Source organism: Ictidomys tridecemlineatus, chromosome 7 (assembly GCF_052094955.1).
Source record: "Ictidomys tridecemlineatus isolate mIctTri1 chromosome 7, mIctTri1.hap1, whole genome shotgun sequence".
Lineage (NCBI taxonomy): Eukaryota > Metazoa > Chordata > Mammalia > Rodentia > Sciuridae > Ictidomys > Ictidomys tridecemlineatus.
The window spans coordinates 101758297-101776079 of NC_135483.1; the positions used below are offsets into that span (position 1 = coordinate 101758297).

The 17783-nt window shown below is 37.5% G+C and overlaps 1 protein-coding gene across 2 annotated transcripts in view; it reads left to right on the plus strand.

Annotated features, from left to right (window-relative positions):
• The first annotated feature begins 3701 nt into the window (after positions 1-3701).
• Cntnap5 (contactin associated protein family member 5) overlaps positions 3702-17783 on the plus strand; it is a 790097-nt gene continuing 776015 nt past the window's right edge. Inside the window, exon 1 of one of the 2 annotated variants that reach the window (XM_021721849.3) lies at positions 3702-4093. In XM_021721849.3, coding sequence (XP_021577524.2) covers positions 4012-4093 — 82 coding nt within the window. In that variant the 5' untranslated portion in view covers positions 3702-4011. The remainder of the gene's footprint in view (positions 4094-17783) is intronic. The other variant, XM_078017259.1, reaches the window with a different exon arrangement.

Sequence of the window (17783 nt, forward strand, 5' to 3'; positions counted from 1 at the left end):
TCTGCCCCACAAGAGGATTGCAAAATCAATGAGATGAGCCACTTGTTGAATATTCGAAGGCTGAGACTTCATTTGATGAATGATTCTTTTCCTTCTGTTCCTTTAAGAGTAAAGCAGTGCAAGTGCTCAAGGGAAAATCAAAGAGACACTGAAATACACTCATATCCATTTCATTTTTTTCTTTCTTTTTCTTCTTCTTCTTCTTCTTCTTCTTCTTCTTCTTCTTCTTCTTCTTCTTCTTCTTTTTTTTTTTTAGATTTCAGATCAAAGGTTTGCTTGGGAAGATGTCTATAATTACTTTTTAAAAAGCAGGTATTTTTGGGTTTTAATTACCCATTTTCCATTCCCTTTTAGTATTCAACCTACTCTATCTATCTGTGTGGAAAATTTCAACCAATTCAAAAACAAGATACTCTGAAATGTGAGTTATTCTAAATGCATCAACATGAGTAGATGTTACTCAACTCTTACTCCACCATGTGAAAGTTGAATGTGTCAGACTAAACGCCTGAAAAAAGAATTTCAATAGGTAAATATCAATATGGCTGAAGACAGTTTTAATAGAGATTAATATTCAACTGATGATAAAAAAAAACAAAACCTTGTTGCCAAAATGCCCCCAGAAGATGGCATTGTTTACACTATTGTCTGAGTGGAACAGCTGTTTACCCTTCACTATATTGAGAGCTGCAGTATTCTTACTGAAATGTTAACAAATCTTAGACAAATGTCTGCTGTTTAAGGCTCAAAGTTGCTCTGAGAACAGGTGTGTTGGAGAGAGAGAGAGAAAAAAACGCAAACTACAACTGTAAATAGGATTTTAAATTAGCTTCAATTTATATACTCTATACGGGGCCCACATATGGACATCTCAATGCAGAATTCCAATATTTACTAATAACTTGAGGATCATTCACAGTTGGGGACTTCAAAGTAACAAATTTTCCTGATTTCCTTTTAATATATATTCCAAATATATGTTACTGGCACAGTGGATTCATTTTAAGTCATTTTGCCAAAAATAAAGACATAAATCTTTTATAAGCATTAAAAGATTTTATTTAACCAGTTTTTTTAAGATATGTAAAAGCTTTGATTATATGGAGGGACATAAACTTGATGACTGAATATGTGTGTTCTGTGATTCTCAATTTCCTATTAGTAAAATGGTAAGGCTTGAAGTGATAGGTTAGGATATGGACCTACAGGAAATCTCAAACACTGCTAGCAAAGGAAGGAGAGCTATGAGTTAGTATTGCCGTTTTATAGAATGACTGGCAATGTGTAGTAAAACTGAAGAAAAAAATTTCTTGTGATCCAGAAATTCTACTCCTAGTGTGTGAGAGAAACTAATAGACAGTTACAAAATGATAGTTTTATTGAGGAAAAAAATGGAAACAATGTATAGATAATAAATAAAAGAATTAATGAATAGTCTTTGAAATATTAATACAAAGAAATACAATACAGCAGTAAAGATGAAAGAGGACTTAATGTAGTCAAATATGTGAATTTCAACAATATAATATTAAATAAATTGTGAAGTACAAAATAAGAGTGTTATACCATTTAAAGAAAAAGCAAAGCTAATTAGTGCTTAGAGATGTATCTGACAAACGTAGGAAAATGTTAACTATAGGAATGATATATACCCAAAGAAAAGTTTACTAGAATATATGATGGAAGATAAATATTTATGAAGCAAGAATTCAGAAAGGGGGACTGGGGTTGTAGCTCAGTGGCAGAACACTTGCCTAGCATGCATGAGGCACTGGGTTCAATACTCAGCACCACATATAAAATAAATAAATAAATAAACAAACAAACAAATAAATAAATCTAAATAAATAATTCAGAAAGGCCTTAAATTGTATTTTATTTCTTAATAAAATTTCTTTGGCATACGTTTGGAACACACAAAATGAAATATATATATATATTATATATATATAATCTAGAGTATATTAATATATATACTCTAGATTTTCCAGTTTAATAGCAAGATAGTGTCATCTATAGTCAGGGATAGGGTCACAGCTTCTGGGGGCCCAAGGTGAAAAGGAAAGCCAAGCACAAGCAACCCCCCTTTGACTGTCACTCCCCCTATCTGCAGTCCCCTGCCAACAGGATAGCTCCTTGGGTCACCTTAGTTTTGATGTTTTGGAATTCATCATCTCCTGGGTGTGGCCTTTTGCCCACAATTACAGCTTCTGCTGGGGGAAAAATATCTACTGACTTACATAATTATTTCCAGTGAGAAGCTTAGAGAGGAGAGGGTCTTTTACTTAGGACTGACAAGACCTGCAGGATTCTTCCTTTAATAAAATAATGAGGTCACTGAGCCAGTTGTCATTGAACTATCTTTTAGTATTCCAATGATGTGAGACCAGTTCTAACCAAAACCACAAGGTTAACCTCAGGATTTATGCAAAAGCTGCCAAAACACAGCTCAATTTGCTGCAATTGTGCAGCCGGCTGCCGAAGACTAAGGGTTGTCAGGAATCCATAGTGTAAAATAAGTCTGCATAATTGTTAACGCTGTGGGTGAGAAGAGAGGGAGACATCAACTTCCTCTGAAGTGGGTAGAGTCTAACAACTCTATCAACTTGATTGTAAGCTTCACATAGGAGAAATCATTATGGTCCCTCATTTTGTTAAGGTTTGACAGCTTTCTGACAGCTTCCAATAAAAACAAAATAAGTTGATTCATGGCAAAGCAAGAGAGTCCCCAGACACATACTAGAAGTCAGAGACAGAAACTGGAATTCTTACAGGGAGCCTCTGGGAAGAAATCAAAACCACTGGTTCCCTCTTTTTAAATGTAAATTCCTCCAGCGGAGACCTCAGATTTCCAAAGCACCAACCTGGGCTTCCACCCTGACTCTCATTACCACCACACCCATTAGTAGAGACTCTCCATCTCTCCCAGGCGCCAGCGAAACACCTAGGCTCCGGAACCCAAAGCACCGCGCACCCTGCAGTACTTGCCCGAAGCAATGTGCCAACATCGATGAGGGAGACGCGGACGTGGAAGGCCGGTGAAAAGATGAGCGATGGGAATAGGGTGCGGGGTCGGTAAAACAGGAGATTGGACATAATGCTAAACCTCTAAATCAGATCCAATAATATCAATATCCATCAGCCTTCCTACCAGAGAACGAACGCAAGGGAAATTAAATCTCAACAGTTCAAAGCTCTACTTGCTCCTCCTTTCCAAAGGGAGGAAAAAAGGCATCTCGTTAGGTCATTACAAAGCTTTCCACGGGAAATTCTCTCTTCCTAATGCGTCTGTCCTTCAACTCCTTTTAGTATCCCTTCAGCAGCATTCTTCGAAAACCTTGTTTAAATTTCAGTCTCTATTCATCCCCTAGATGGGGGATAGAGAAAGGCAAAGGGAAGGGGGAAGGTAAGGAGGGAGAGAGGAAACTGGGTGGGGAGGAAGAGAAAGAGAAGAGAGAGAGAGAGATTAAGACTCCTTTCCCTTGCCCTCCCAGGTAGCCAAAGCGCACCGCAGCGGCGCGCCTGCTGGAGGAAACTCGCTGGAGCGGGGCTAAGACCCGCCCAGGCCGCTCTTATAGGCGAGCGCAGGGCGGGCCTGGCCGGGGGCGGTGCCGCGCGGCCCGCTTGCCTATAAGGAGCTGTCCGCCACCCCGGTGCTGATTCCTGCTCTCGAGCTTGGCGAGGTGGATTTAGCTGTCCACCGAGCTAGGCGCCTGTCTTTGCAATTGGGTTTGGATTTGCACCTTTAAGGAGGGGGGAAGAGGAGGAAGAGGCGAGCGGAGGAAGGAGAGTACAGCAAGCGGCTCTTTCGGGGACTGTAGCCTCAGCCGCAGCTGCGAAGAAGCCCTCCCCACGGTTTCGGTGGAGCGTCTGGGCGCGGGATGGAGTGAAAGAGAGTACCTCTCCAAGGGGGGGTGGGAGGGGGTCAGAAGGTGCGGACAAGAGAGACAAGCCGCGGCTGGTGCCTGCGAATTTGGAATTCGATTGGAAGGGACCACTCACTCGGGGGAAATGGATTCTGTACCAGGGCTGACCAGCGTTTTGACTTTGCTGTTCTCTGGTTTGTGGCATTTAGGATTAACAGCGACAAATTGTGAGTACCAGGATCTGAGGACGGGGAGGTGAGGTGGGAAAGGATAAAAATTCGAAAATGCAATCAAAACCCCAAGTGTGTCTGCTCTGGGCACGGGAGGGCAGGAGGAAATGCTGATCAGTGTGGAACCATCGTCACTCCAACCATCCCAAAAGTTAGCAGAGCTCTCATGCGCAAGCCCTGCTAGATTCCCTTCCCTTCTCTCGCAAAGTTCCCTTCTCATCCTATCTAGTTTCGTGTTCTATGCCTGCTTAATCTCAGCCTGGGCTTTTGCCCCAAAGGGCCCCGGTTCCAATAATATACACTGGGAGCTCAGCTTCCAGGGATAGAGCTCCCAGCCACAGCGCACAGTGACAGCGACTCATCTCTGAATGCAGCTGCCTTGGATTTGCAGTATGCCCAGCTCCCCACAATACCTAGCTTTCTGCATTGCCTTAGGCAGAAGGTTTCAGTTGGGGTGTGTTGCAACCAATGGGCACTGGTTTAGCCGAATGGGGAGTTTTGGCCTAAGAGTTATGGCCCGATGTAGTCAACCACAAGATCAATGGCTGCCCCTATTACAGGAGGAAGAGCTTTGATGCACACCCCACCCCCAAAATCTTTGTGCCAAGGAAACAGATAATGAGTATGCACTAAGTGTGCACTCTATCATTCACACTCTAACCTCGGCAAGTGCAGGACCGACATTTAATTTAATAGGCAGGAAAGCTGGACACCTGGGGATCCACCACCTGCACTATGTATTTAAAGAACCCAGTTCGTCAAACTTGAATAAATCGCTAGAGCTATCAGAGGTTCAAGCTCAATTGCTCAGCTGCCTCTCTAGGCAGAGGAAAGGAAGTTTTTCCAGCTCTGGGAACTCCTAAAGAGAAGGAATGCAATTAAGCCATCTGTTTTGTTTCCAAGGATGGTTTATCATGGTCTCTTAAGTTTCTGGGTTTGCTCCCCTTTTCCATATCCCTGCCATGAACCTCAGAAATATTATCTATATTGAAACAGGATTATTATTATTATTATTATTATCATTATCATTATCATTAGTTTTTGCAATCTGTACTATCCCTTTTAGAGAAAGGAGGAAATAATATTTCTACTTAGGAATCCTTTACTTCACTTCCCACCTTTGTAAGTCCAAGAGGAGTTAAATATCTCTTTCCAGTTCCAATGGGAAACAGACAAATATAATATACTGAAAATTGTCCGGAGCACAGTCAGTGTTTCTATCTGTGATCAGAAGTTTGGGAGATCTACAACCTACAGTTAGTGGTAAAGTCTTATAAAGATTTTACTGAAGTTTGTATTCTGAAGGAGGGATAAAGAGGCCAACCTCACTGGAAAGGAGGAAATTTATTTAGAAATTATTTCAGGTTTTGTGGGGGCAGGTTATAATCTGATTTTTTCTTTATTTTTCCTCTCTTTTCTCACCCTCTCCCTTTCTTCTTCTCTTTCTCCCCTTCTACCTCTCTTCTTCTTTCTCTTCCTTCTTCTTCTGTTAAATCATTCCCATGGTGCTTTAGAAAAAGATCTGAGTGGTTAGTAAAAGGAAGTTAGGTATGTTTCTGAGCTAGTTTCTCTACCTTCTAGAACACTAGAGGTCAGCATTGTCTTAATGATTCAAAGGTGTGGCTGTAAACTATCACTGTTTTCCCTTTAGCACTTTTGTCTATCTGAAGAGTAGATACTTTGAAAATCCACAAAGGTGGTAAAGAATAAAGATGAAATAGATAGAACATACTCCATTAGATTATGGTTTGGGCTTCCTCAAATAGCACTTTAAGAGCTTGGTGGGGAGATAGATATTTTTTTGCAAATTAACTAAATTATGATTAATATGTGTTCATAATGCTCATGAAACCTAAATGGCATGGACTTAAGACTCATGCTTATCATTGCTGATGCAGTTATAGAGATAATTCTGAACATTTAAAATGAAATTTTGTGATAATGTGATAATGAGCTTTAGTATTTCATCAATGAAATACTAAAGTTTAATTTCCTCATTTCCAATCAACGTTCCAATTGAGTGCACACAGCTTGCTAAATATTTTGGGGTCAATGCTTTTAAGGAATAATGATAAATGTTGATTATGCTGTACAAAAGTATTAATTTGGTGAACAATAGGATAGCAGCAGAAAATTACTCCTGAATTCAATACAGATTGTGGTTTTCAGAACCTATCAAACAAAAAAACCCCTAAGAAAAAGACTTAACATTTCACATTTTCTCTAGACTGCTATTGTTCACACTTTACTCATAAATATAGAGTGTGGACTTACATCTATATGTCATTTAATGCCATTTATGCACATATCTTGAATAATAGCATTTTCTTTTCAAATGGTCATTTTTAAAGTTTATTTGGAGAAACTATTTTTTAAAGAATAAAAATATATCTCATGTCATTTGTGAAGTAGTCTTGAAAATGGATTATTGACCCAAGTTTTTTTCATTATACATAGTTATACTACTAGACTTTGTTCAAGTGATAATAACTTTAAATTGTTTTTATATTTTTATAATTGTTTGTTGTTATTATTGTTGTGGTGTGTGTGTGTGTGTGTGTGTGTGTGTGTGTGTGTGTTTAGTTCTTATGATCTGACTAAAACTTGGGAATTTATCTCCAAGGAAAACATGAATGCTGATCCAATTATAGATTTTATAAGTTTCTGATTAAGCAAAATTAAAATGCAGTCAGTTTAGAAGGCCTGGCTATAATATAGATATTACTAATATCTGCTGAGAATATAATTACCTACCAATAATAAAAACTCCGGAAATTCCCCCATTCTAGATTTTTAGGATATTAAATAGCTAGAACATTTCCTGTGGGTTTACCCTAAGGGGATTAGTTAATTTCAAATGTAGATATAACAGACCAATGTTAAATGAAAAACCATTTTACATATAATATCAACTCCTTTGACACAGGAAGCAGCCCTGTAACTTGATAGTTCATAAAGTGAAACCAGGAATTACAAGAGCTAAGAAGTTCTAGTCCTAGTTATTCTATAGCTAAAGTATCAAATACCCATCAGGTCATTCAACCTTCCAGTGCTCACAGTTGGCTGAATAGCAGAAGCTATTATATATGTCTGCTCTCCAACAGAACAGCAGCTTGATGTCTTACTATAGAGATTCTTCAGGTATTAGATATGTTGATAGTCTGTTACAAAGAGAGAATTTGCATTCAAAATATAGTAGGAATGGAGATATACACAGGGATACACATAGGGTGACTATGTATTTTACAGAATAAGCAGACGTTATGTCATTATAAATCACCTTAATTTTGACCAAAAATTGCTTAAAATTATTGTTTAGCATCTTATCTAAGTTTGCTGCTGCATATTAGTTTCAAATTATAAAACCTAGAGAGAGTACTGAAATTCTTCACTTTTGTTTTTTCATATCTTGCAGAAATGCACTCAAAATATATGAGGATGTTAATCATAAGGATCTTAGAATAAAGAAACCCACTATACCTTGAGTTATCTGAAGCCTACACACAAACCCAATCAATAAGTAATGGTATAAGTAAACAAAGATCACGCTGATCTTCTTAGCAGGAAAATCTTATTTCTTTCCATAGTACATAGTTATACTAATACACTTTGTTCAAGTAATAATAACTTAAAATTGTTTTTTATGATAATTTGTTGTTTTGTTGTAGTGGTGTGTACTTTCATTGGCATCTACAGTTAGCAAAAGTGAAGGAAGCACTTTAATGCTCATTTAGAAGAGTCCTAAAAATGTTTCCCACTGTTTTGAGTTGACTTTCTTTGATGGTACCATCCTTATGAACTCTCTTTTCATTCCTTTTACATGTCTCCCTATTTCCAAACCAGATTGGTATGTTTTACAATTGTAACATGTGAATTAAATGATAGACCAATAATTTTCCAACAAAACTCCAGACTTGATGAGGAAATTAGTTTCTATATGAATAACTGCTTCCCTCCCCACTTCTTCTTGACCTAATGAATAACTACCCTCTAAATTGCAATTTTCTTTGACTCGGCTCCTCTGCCCAATTGCATTTGAAATCTTTTTTGAGTCCCAGTTCCTTGGCTGAATTGCATCACTTTTCAGTGTCCATTTGTTATAAAGCAATGTGATAATATTCAAAATGTTTCTAAACTTTTTAGTTGGAAATCCCAAGTCTTTTAGTTTATAAGCCAGAACTCTGCAATGTGCGACCTGTACATTCAATGTGGATTATCCTCATCAGAAAGGAAGATTGGGATGGATCTAGTTACCTGAAAGGCCAGAAGACAATAGTGTTTTACTTAATAGGATTTCATCAAGAGGTTGCTGTGTACTCATTAGAAGCGTATAATGACATTTTTAATTCCAAGAGAAGATATCTTCATTCATCAAAAGTCTGCCACTTTCTGACCAATGACCTTGTAAAGGTTACTTACTTATCTTGATGATCTTTGTGTACTAAATGAAGGAATTGGATCAAATTATTAAGGCACTACCTACTTGTAATGTATTTTTTTTCTTAAACTGCTGATTTTTCCATTTTCTCATTCCATGTGTATACCCTGGAATGATTGTGTTCCAAAATTGTAAAGTAAATATAATTAGAATGATAGAATAATAGGTTTTAATTCCTAGCAACAAGAGGCACTTTATATCACTCACTTCATACACATAGTTTTATAAGGCGGCTCAGCTAGGTAGACATTTATAGATTCAGTTTATAGACGAGTAAGTTTTAGGTTAATAGAAGTTAATGATTTCCCTAAGATCACAAAGCTAAACAATGAAAAATTCAGTATTGGGAAGTATATTTATCTCTCTTTAAATACTAAACTCTTTGCAAAACATGACTTTCATTCCAATGCATTTGGTTAAGTGCTACATATTAGCTTTTGTAGAAATTGGGCATGGTTTCTCTGAGATTGGTGTAACTATATTGTGGCAAAAGGCATAGATCAGCAGTTTTTGCCAGAGTCAACTCCTGAGTCATACCTTTAAAAAGTAACAAAATAATTGAGGTCTAGACTTGATGCAAAATAGTTAATATCACAATGATGAAAGATGAGAGGCCTCCCATCTGGATGGGTACCTCATGATTTATGTATCTTTTTTAAGTGTTGAGAAAAAAGACCTTGATAAGGAAAGGACATAGAAAAAGAAATTGATGATTTGTGAACCCCTCTCCCACATGTACACACTTAACAGTACCATGAAAGAAACTCCTTCTAGAGAACTGTGTGGAACACCAACACATTCCACAAACAAGCCAGGTAGTCTGGCTTTAGTTTATTTATATAAACTACCTGATTGGTCTAAAATACACTTTTCCATTTGTAATTTGATTCACTTGGCTAACTAAACATGTGCATATGCACACACACACACATACACACACATATGCATGCACACACACACACACACACACACACACACACACACACACACACATTTAAGCTAGATCTGGTACTCCCATACATTACGATTTCGAAAATAGCACTTCTCAAAACCCTTGTCTCCTCAACTAGGATGCTAAGGTCCCTGATGGTTATATTCTATTGCAATGTCTATGTCCGACACCTAAGACACTGGATAAGGAAGTGAATAAATAAATGGTTTCTTATTAAGTTTTTTTTTCAAATCGGTGCTTTATGGATATAATTAAAGTTAGAATTCTTTGTGGTATATTCATATATGTACATAGTATAATTCTATTAAGATTTTTTATTCCTTAACTGAAATTCTTGATGTCTCTTACTAGAGTATTATTACTTGTGGGTTTTTTTTTACTTTGCTGTTGTTATTTTGTGGTTGTTGTTTTGTTTTCTTTTGTGGTATTGGGGATTGTACCCAGGGCCTTATACATGCTAGGTAAGTGCTCTATTGCTGAGCCACATCCCTTGCTCTAGAGTCTTATTTTGAAAATGTATTTATTTGTTTTTATTTTTTAAACTAATAAGTAGTACTTATTATCATTTTTAAAATCCAAGGATTAGGGTATCTGTTAAATGAAAGAGCAGAAGCAGTTTAGATTACTTTATCGAATGTGTAAGCTATGTAATGGGACCCTGTGTCTGTATAAACTTGCATGCCTTCATGTGGAAATTATCTTCTTATGTTGCACTGGCCATTGGTTTATTAAAGACAAAGTCTCTTCATCCATTTGATCTCAGTGCCAAGTTGGAACTAATTTTATTATCTTGCTTTATATAATTTTAGTGAGCATTTCCTAGATAGTCTGAAAAATACATGATCATTTTGTTGTAAAAGTACTTTTTTTTAGCTCAAGGTCTGACATAAAAAGTTTAGATTGTGTTCAATGGGGCTTTCATATTAAATTACTGAAAAGATTTTTTTTAAATTGCAAAACTACAACATTATCCTGATAAAACAACTATGAAATTTCTGTGACATCATTCATTTTAAGCCACAGTCAGAGAAGATTTAAGTGATAATAGTTTGTATGTATTACTCATTTAAAGAATTATCAGAGAACTCTGTCCCAAATGCTGGTTCTTTTTCTGAAACTCAAGTATTCATGTGAAGCTGGAGAAATATATGAAAAAGAAGTATAGTCCATGATCTCAAGGAACTTTGAACACTGGGCAGCCAGAAAACTAAATCTTTAAGGATGTTAGAGTTAAAAAATTCAATAATAAAGGTAAGCACAAGGTGTGATGTAAGGCACAAAATGAGAATCTAAACCTGGCTAGAGCATCAAGGTATTTCCTTTGAAGAAAGTTAAATTTAAACTAAGGCTTAATAAGCTGAATTCACTAGCTGGAGAAAGAGGGGGAAGAACTTACTTAGCATAGGGATAGAAGTAGAAACATTACATTAATGGGATTTTATTTTTATTTTTAGAGCCATGGAGATTTATTTGAAGATTTTATATATATAGTTATCATAATCAGATTTTTTTTGTTTTTGTATTCCTCCTTAATCACTCAGTAAAGGATGGATTGGAATAGTCCAAGAACTGGTGTTAAGAAATCTAGTTAAGAGATGATCACAGTAACTCAGAAGACTCTCAGTAAGGATCTTAAGAAGGATTCTTTAGACTCTGTGGTTTATACACATTCGGAAAGAAAATAATGGCCAAGTAAATTCAAGACATGAGGATATATGAGCTAGTAAACTCACAGAAGGCACAGATTTGTGGTTAAAATGTATTCTATAGCTGCTTCCATTGTTTTTGACAAATGAAAGCTATAGATGCTAGAAAAGGTGCTCTGTTCTCTGAAATGAAGTTCTTCTCTGGGAATACCAAACAACCATATTCTCAATACAGTGTATTTCATATTTGCATGACAGCGTACAGCACATGCTGTCTGTATCCATCATCCTGATACATCTTCTAGTCTGTAAATTATGCTGGCTTTTGTCATCAGAGCGAGAACTAGTCATTAAGGAATAGGTAATCAAACCTCAGCATACTGGTTCTCATTCCCCCTCTGACAGGGGGGTAAACCGGGGAATCATCACTATCATCAGTGGCTGCTCAGTGGAAAGAGAGAAAAAGGGAAGTTGGCTGTGCCACGTTGATTTGCTATCATTGGTAATTGATTTGCAGGCATAAATCCCGTGTCTCTACATTCCTAATTGCTTTTGTGCATATTCTTGGGGGTTGATTAATGCCATCTGTTCCCTGGATCAGCCGCACTGATGGAGTTTTAAGGGATGACAACAGTAATGTTGAAGATAGAAAGAAAGTGAAGGGGAAATGCCAAAACACTACTTGTGATGTATATTATTTTTAACTATCCACCTTTGGAAGCAGAAATATCCCTCCAAAGACAGTGCAAGGAAAATAACAATCTAAAGAAATTCTCCTCACTGACAGATGTTTGGTAGGTGTTTAGTCTAGGCCACTATTCGCCGAATATATATGCTCAGATCCATCTCCTGTTTCCCCTCCCTCACTTCCTCTCTATTCCTTCCTCTCTTTCCCACCCCTTCTCTCTGACATGTCGTCATACAGTTTGTGCATCATCCTTGACTTTTCCCCGAGCTCACTATTCTGTTAAGGATGTGGAGGAGGGGCCTAAGGGTGTTGAATCCCAGGGCTGCCTTGTTAAACTGCGTGGCACAATCACCAGTGTGAAACTCCTCCACAAGCCCTTACCCACACAGGCCTGACATGCCAACGTCCAACTCCAGGGCCCTTAGAAAGCCCACTGATTCCAATGCCCCAAACAACTCCTCGGCCAATTGCACTAATCCCCCGAATCTCTAATTATGGGGGTAGAAAGGCTTCCAATTCATAAAAGTAAGTTGTAAAGCATTTATAGAAATACAAATCTATGCTGAATGATACTCAAAACAGACATTAGAAAGAAAAATTTATAGAAATGTATACTGTATATTGGTGGGAGAGGAAAGATTGTTCTCAGTTGGGAAAAAGCAAACAGGAAAGTCCAGGATGTCTAAGAAAGTGGGATCTGTGTCCACTTTATGCCCAGAGTAACCCCCAGTCTCTCCATATTATAAGGCCGAAAGTACAACACATAGGCAAAGGGGAGATAATAAAGGGTAAGGGAAGGGCATAAGTTGCATAGTTCTGGATTGATTTAATTCTCTCTCTCCCTACATACTTACCACGGATACTAACTAACATGGACTTTGCAAAGTTGGCACAGTATAATATGAGTTACTCTATACACAGTGAACATGGTGTGGGCATCTAATAATTATGCCTATTATCACAATTGTTAGTGAATCTCAACATTCAATTATAATATAAAGTAGGACAAGGGCAATGACACAGTGTCACGCCAAGATAGATTTCTTGCTTCCTCTTCAACTGGATAATCAGGGCACTGAGTGGTAAATATAAACAAGCTCTTACTGTGACATATATGTCAAAGGGATGGGGGGCAGAAACTACCTCCACCTAACAGAGAAACATGACTATTCTGGAATCCTCACTTGGTTCCTGGACTTTAGCATAGTACATGCACTACTTCTGGTCCTTGGCCAGTGAAGTTACTTGCTGAGAAACTCAAAAAGGGAGCCTCATAAAAGAGTGGAAAACCAGGTTCATCTAGAGAAGGAGGAGGAGCAAAGAAAACTGAGCAGCCCCTTGCAGGTTATGTCAGCATTGTGAGAAAAAGAATTTGAACAGATCTTAAGGAAACACCAATGACCCTGCTCTGAGGTATGTGAGGGGTATTGCCATTTCCTACAACCCACCATTTGCAGAAGGTTTAAGCAGATGGAGGTAGAATTGGAAGATCCCAGAGAGCTGTATTACCCTCTGTATACCATGGAAGCTGCTTCTGGTGAATAAATAGCAGAGGTATTCATTTGCTCTTGTTGATTGTGAGTTAACAATCAGTTGCAGGTGCTATAATTTATGAATAATAAAGGCTCATTCCATCTGCAAGAGCCTCATCTTTCATTCATTGCGTCCATGGATATTTATGAAATGCCTATTGTCCATACATTTCTCTACACATTCCATAAAAGCCTTTTGTGCAATAGCAATGCAGTGTCTGGGGAGAAGGAGTCCGATCACTGTTGACATAATTCCAGAGAAAGAGCCATCAAAATAATTATTATCTCAAAGCAAACGCTGGGCACTGTAACACCCCATCACTTCATTCCTGCTCAACATAGAAAATGCCTCTTTATTTTTCCAAAGATCTTTCCTTCTGCTCCCTTTTCAGTGACCAACCTCTTCACTCCAATGTACCTTCTTTCTTTTTTCCTTTTTCCTTTCCCTTCTCCTCTTCTGTCATCCCCCAATTCTACTCTTTTCTGCTTTTTTTCTTTCTCATCACTCTCTCTCTCCTTTCTATCTTTCTTCTCTCATTCTGCCTGCTTCAATTAGTTTTTACTAAATAACTTTTCTTTTTTTTATGATTTGTGTCCTTATTTAATTATTTTCAATATTTTCCACTAAAGTGCTATTTGTTGGAATAAAGACAAGCACAAGAATCCAGGGAGTTCAGATATTAAGGCTGTAACACAGAAGAATGCAATTTCTTGAATTTTATCCTAAACACTAGGGTAAATTGCCATTCAGCTCCATATTACATCCGTGTTTATATTATGATAAAAATACTTTCCCCAAATCTCTAAATTTTATGAGCAGAGTTTATTAATTTAACCAATAGCAGAGGGCAGCATATACCCAGGGGCACAAGCTTAAGATTTTTGGCTTTTTCTTCCTATTCATGTCTTCTAGGGTTTCTGTATTGAAGAAAACAACTTCAGTGTCTCTCCTCTTCTCAGAACAACAAATTGCTTTGCTTCCCATTACTAATTGTTACTGATGTGTAAGCTGCAGATTATGATTTATGAATAATGGGAAGTAAAAAGGACATATCAATTCACAGAAAGGAAAGAAACCCACCAGACTGCTTAGTGGACAAAAATGACACTTTTTGGTTTCTGTAACAAGAATTCCCAGCTCTCTCCCCAGGTCAGTGCTGCCCCCTATGCAATCACCTGGGCATGTGTTGTCTTACTCATGAGGTTTACCTAGGAGCAAATGAGTTCTGTGAGGAGCTGGATTGAGGTCAACAAGTGCAGATTTTTTTTTTTCTGATTTCACAAGCTGAAATCACCAGGATAGTTTAAAAGAAAAAAAAAAAAACAAGACTCATGTATCTCCTTTTGCAATAATCAGAAATATTTGACCAAAAGAAATAAAGGAAACAGATTGGGATATTGGAGAATTGGAAATTTGAGATAAAATTAACTAATTATTTTTGATTGCCTGAGTTTCATACTTGCACCCTTTGTCAAGGTTGGTACTTAATTAATTTCATTCTATTACTTCTCACATTTCTATGGAACAGTGGTTCTCACTCCCCTTCTAGAGTGAGAATGTCCTGGCTTGTATAGTTAGAGAATTGAGATCATATAGTTAGTAAATGGTCACATTGGAATTTCAATCCATTTTTCTGACTTTTAAGCTCAAAACTGTTTTCTGTTTCATTGAACCCAGTGCTAAAGCTGAGCTAGTTTTTAACTTAAGGGGATAGGCATGTGTTCATCTTGCAGAACCTGGTCTCTCTGTGGGTAGAAAAAACCTTGTGTTTCCAGGTCCACAAATTCTGCCCCAGTATTCAGGTCAGATTACTCCAACATTGCAGAGTCTGTTCCCCATACCTAGAAGTTATGCAGTTCCTGTTGATCTACAAATTTATAAAAGCTGGATGTGTCACTCATTAAATCTTTCTATCAACTCTTTGTGGTCAGGATGTATTACTAATGGCCTTGGAGAGTCAATGATCAGTGTCCACTATTAATGTATCTGTACATGTTTTGAGATAAAAATGCAGTATTTTTATCTCTATGTTTTTTCATATCACTCCAAGAATTTGTTAGATACATGTTGTGGTTTTTTTGTTTTGTTTTTTAATCTCACACTTACCTGTTCATTTCAGCATTGTTCACAATAGCAAGTGTCCATCAGAAGATGGATGAAGAGTACATGGTATATACACATGGTGAAATGCTATCTGGCCTTGCATAGGAAGGAATTTCTCTCATTATGACAATGTAGATGAACACAGAAGATATTATACTAATGAAGTTAACCAAGCAAAAAAGGCATATATAGCAAAATTTCACTTATATATGGTATCTACAAAAGTCAAACTCATAAGCAGAAAGTAGAATGGTTGTTGCCAGACACTGAAGGTATAGGGAGAAAAGAGGAGGTGTTGGTCAAAAAGTATGAAAAAGTTTCACTTAGGAGAAATAAGCTTCAGAGTTTTCTTGTACATCATGATGATCATAGTTAAAAGCAATAGTGTATTTTTTATAATCATTCAATAATAGTGAGATTCATTGTTACTTATTCATGTGCATAGAACAATTTGACTTCATTCCCCAGTACCTCCAACAATAGTGTATTTTGTACTTTGAGATTAGTTTAGGTTTTAAATGTTTTTGCCATCCGGCCCCACCTCTACCACAGAGAAAAGCCAGGTTAACAAAGGAAAGATTGCAATTCAAGGATACTGACAGAGAGAATTCTGGAAATCAGCAACTAAGTGATGGGAACCCTAAATAGCTTGAGGAAGGAGGAAAACAACATAGAGAAAGGAACCACACTGTCACTTCAACCTTGGCTCCCAGGCCAGGGTGGAACTCCACAATGCTGGGATAAGATAAATGGGAAAGTAACCCCATCACAGCATCAGACTGGCAGGCTTAACTATAGGAGGATCTCACAGTCTTAGAGGCTTTAGTTTCAGTTTAGGGAACTGGGTGAGGTTTGAGTGACAGCTTTGCTCAACAATAGGAACTAATTGGGACTCCCCAACAATCAGAACACAAGTTGCTAAAATAGCCACTTAAAAGCTTTATCCTGCTTTAAGAGCCAGAAGCAGACCTCTTGATGCTGCAAGAAGCCCTGGACTTACATATGCCTCACAGGAAGGAGGACAGGCTCCTCAGAATGCTGCAGTTCCAGGACCTTTAGCTTCTAGAGCACATACCATGGTGCCACGTATACTTTTCCCTCTGGACCTAGGCAATATCCTAGCTCTGTCCTGAGGCTCTAGGTCCATGGCTACCAGTATGAAAAGCCTCACTGATTCCCATACTTCCCCCCATACGATCTAGGTATAGTTTGATCAGCATTCTGTAATTCCAGGTAAAAAGTTTTTCTTTTTATGTCTTTTAAAAAAATTTTTTTTAAATAACCCATTGGTCATTTAGAAATATGCAGTTCAATTTCTGTGTATTTGTATATTTTCCACTGTTCTTTTTTTTTGTTGTTGATTTTCAGTTTTATTTCATCATGATTTGAGAATATGAAGGATATTATTTAAACTTTTAAAAACTTACTGAAACTTGAATAATAAAAAAGTGGTATAAATATGTGAGGTAAGAATATGTAAATTAGCTTGATTCAATAATTTCACAATACATATATATTATATGTATGTAAACATTAGACAATGTGCCATAAATACATGATTTCTTTCAAGTAAATCATAAAAGTTTTGGCACTAATGAGGAAAACCCTATTCATGATCAAAGTTCCAAACGAGGCAAGGAGTGGGTGGCATTCAGATGTGTTCCTTGCCTTTTTAAATTACAAGGTTCATCTCAGACACAGTTTGTAACCTCTTTTTCACTCAGTAGGGATAGATGGTGGTTTAGATGGGAAGGTAGTTTGATAAGTGTGAACCCAAAACATCTATTCTTTTTTTTTTAAAGAAAAATATACATGTTTTAGTTGTAGATGGGCACAATAACTTTATTTTATTTTATTTTTTTATGTGGTGCTGAGAACTGAACCCAGTACCTCACACGTGCTAGGCAAGTGCTCTACCACTAAGCCACAACCCCCAAACACTATTCTTTGCCACAGATTACATGCTGGCCTTGAGCATCCATTTGGTAGACAAGGACCAGCTCTTGCTCTGGTTTGATTCATTGTCAGTTGCATGGACAGCTAGACTTTTGTTTGGTGCTCAAGGTCTCATAAGATCTTTTCCTTCAACATAGGCTACTGGTGGCTTAATTGTGCCGTCTATCCTTGTGTCTCCTGTATGTTATTTTTCCAGCTGTTTCTGTGGACCTTCCCGCTTAGGTCTAAGAAGTTAAGTAATGTGTTCAATATCCAGTGCCCTACAGCTATGCCTCCATTTTCCTATAAGTGGTTGCTACCAATAAGGGGCATGGAGCATCCTGAAGCTATTTCACTGAGACCATTAATAACTCGTGTGTTCTAGTTTTCAA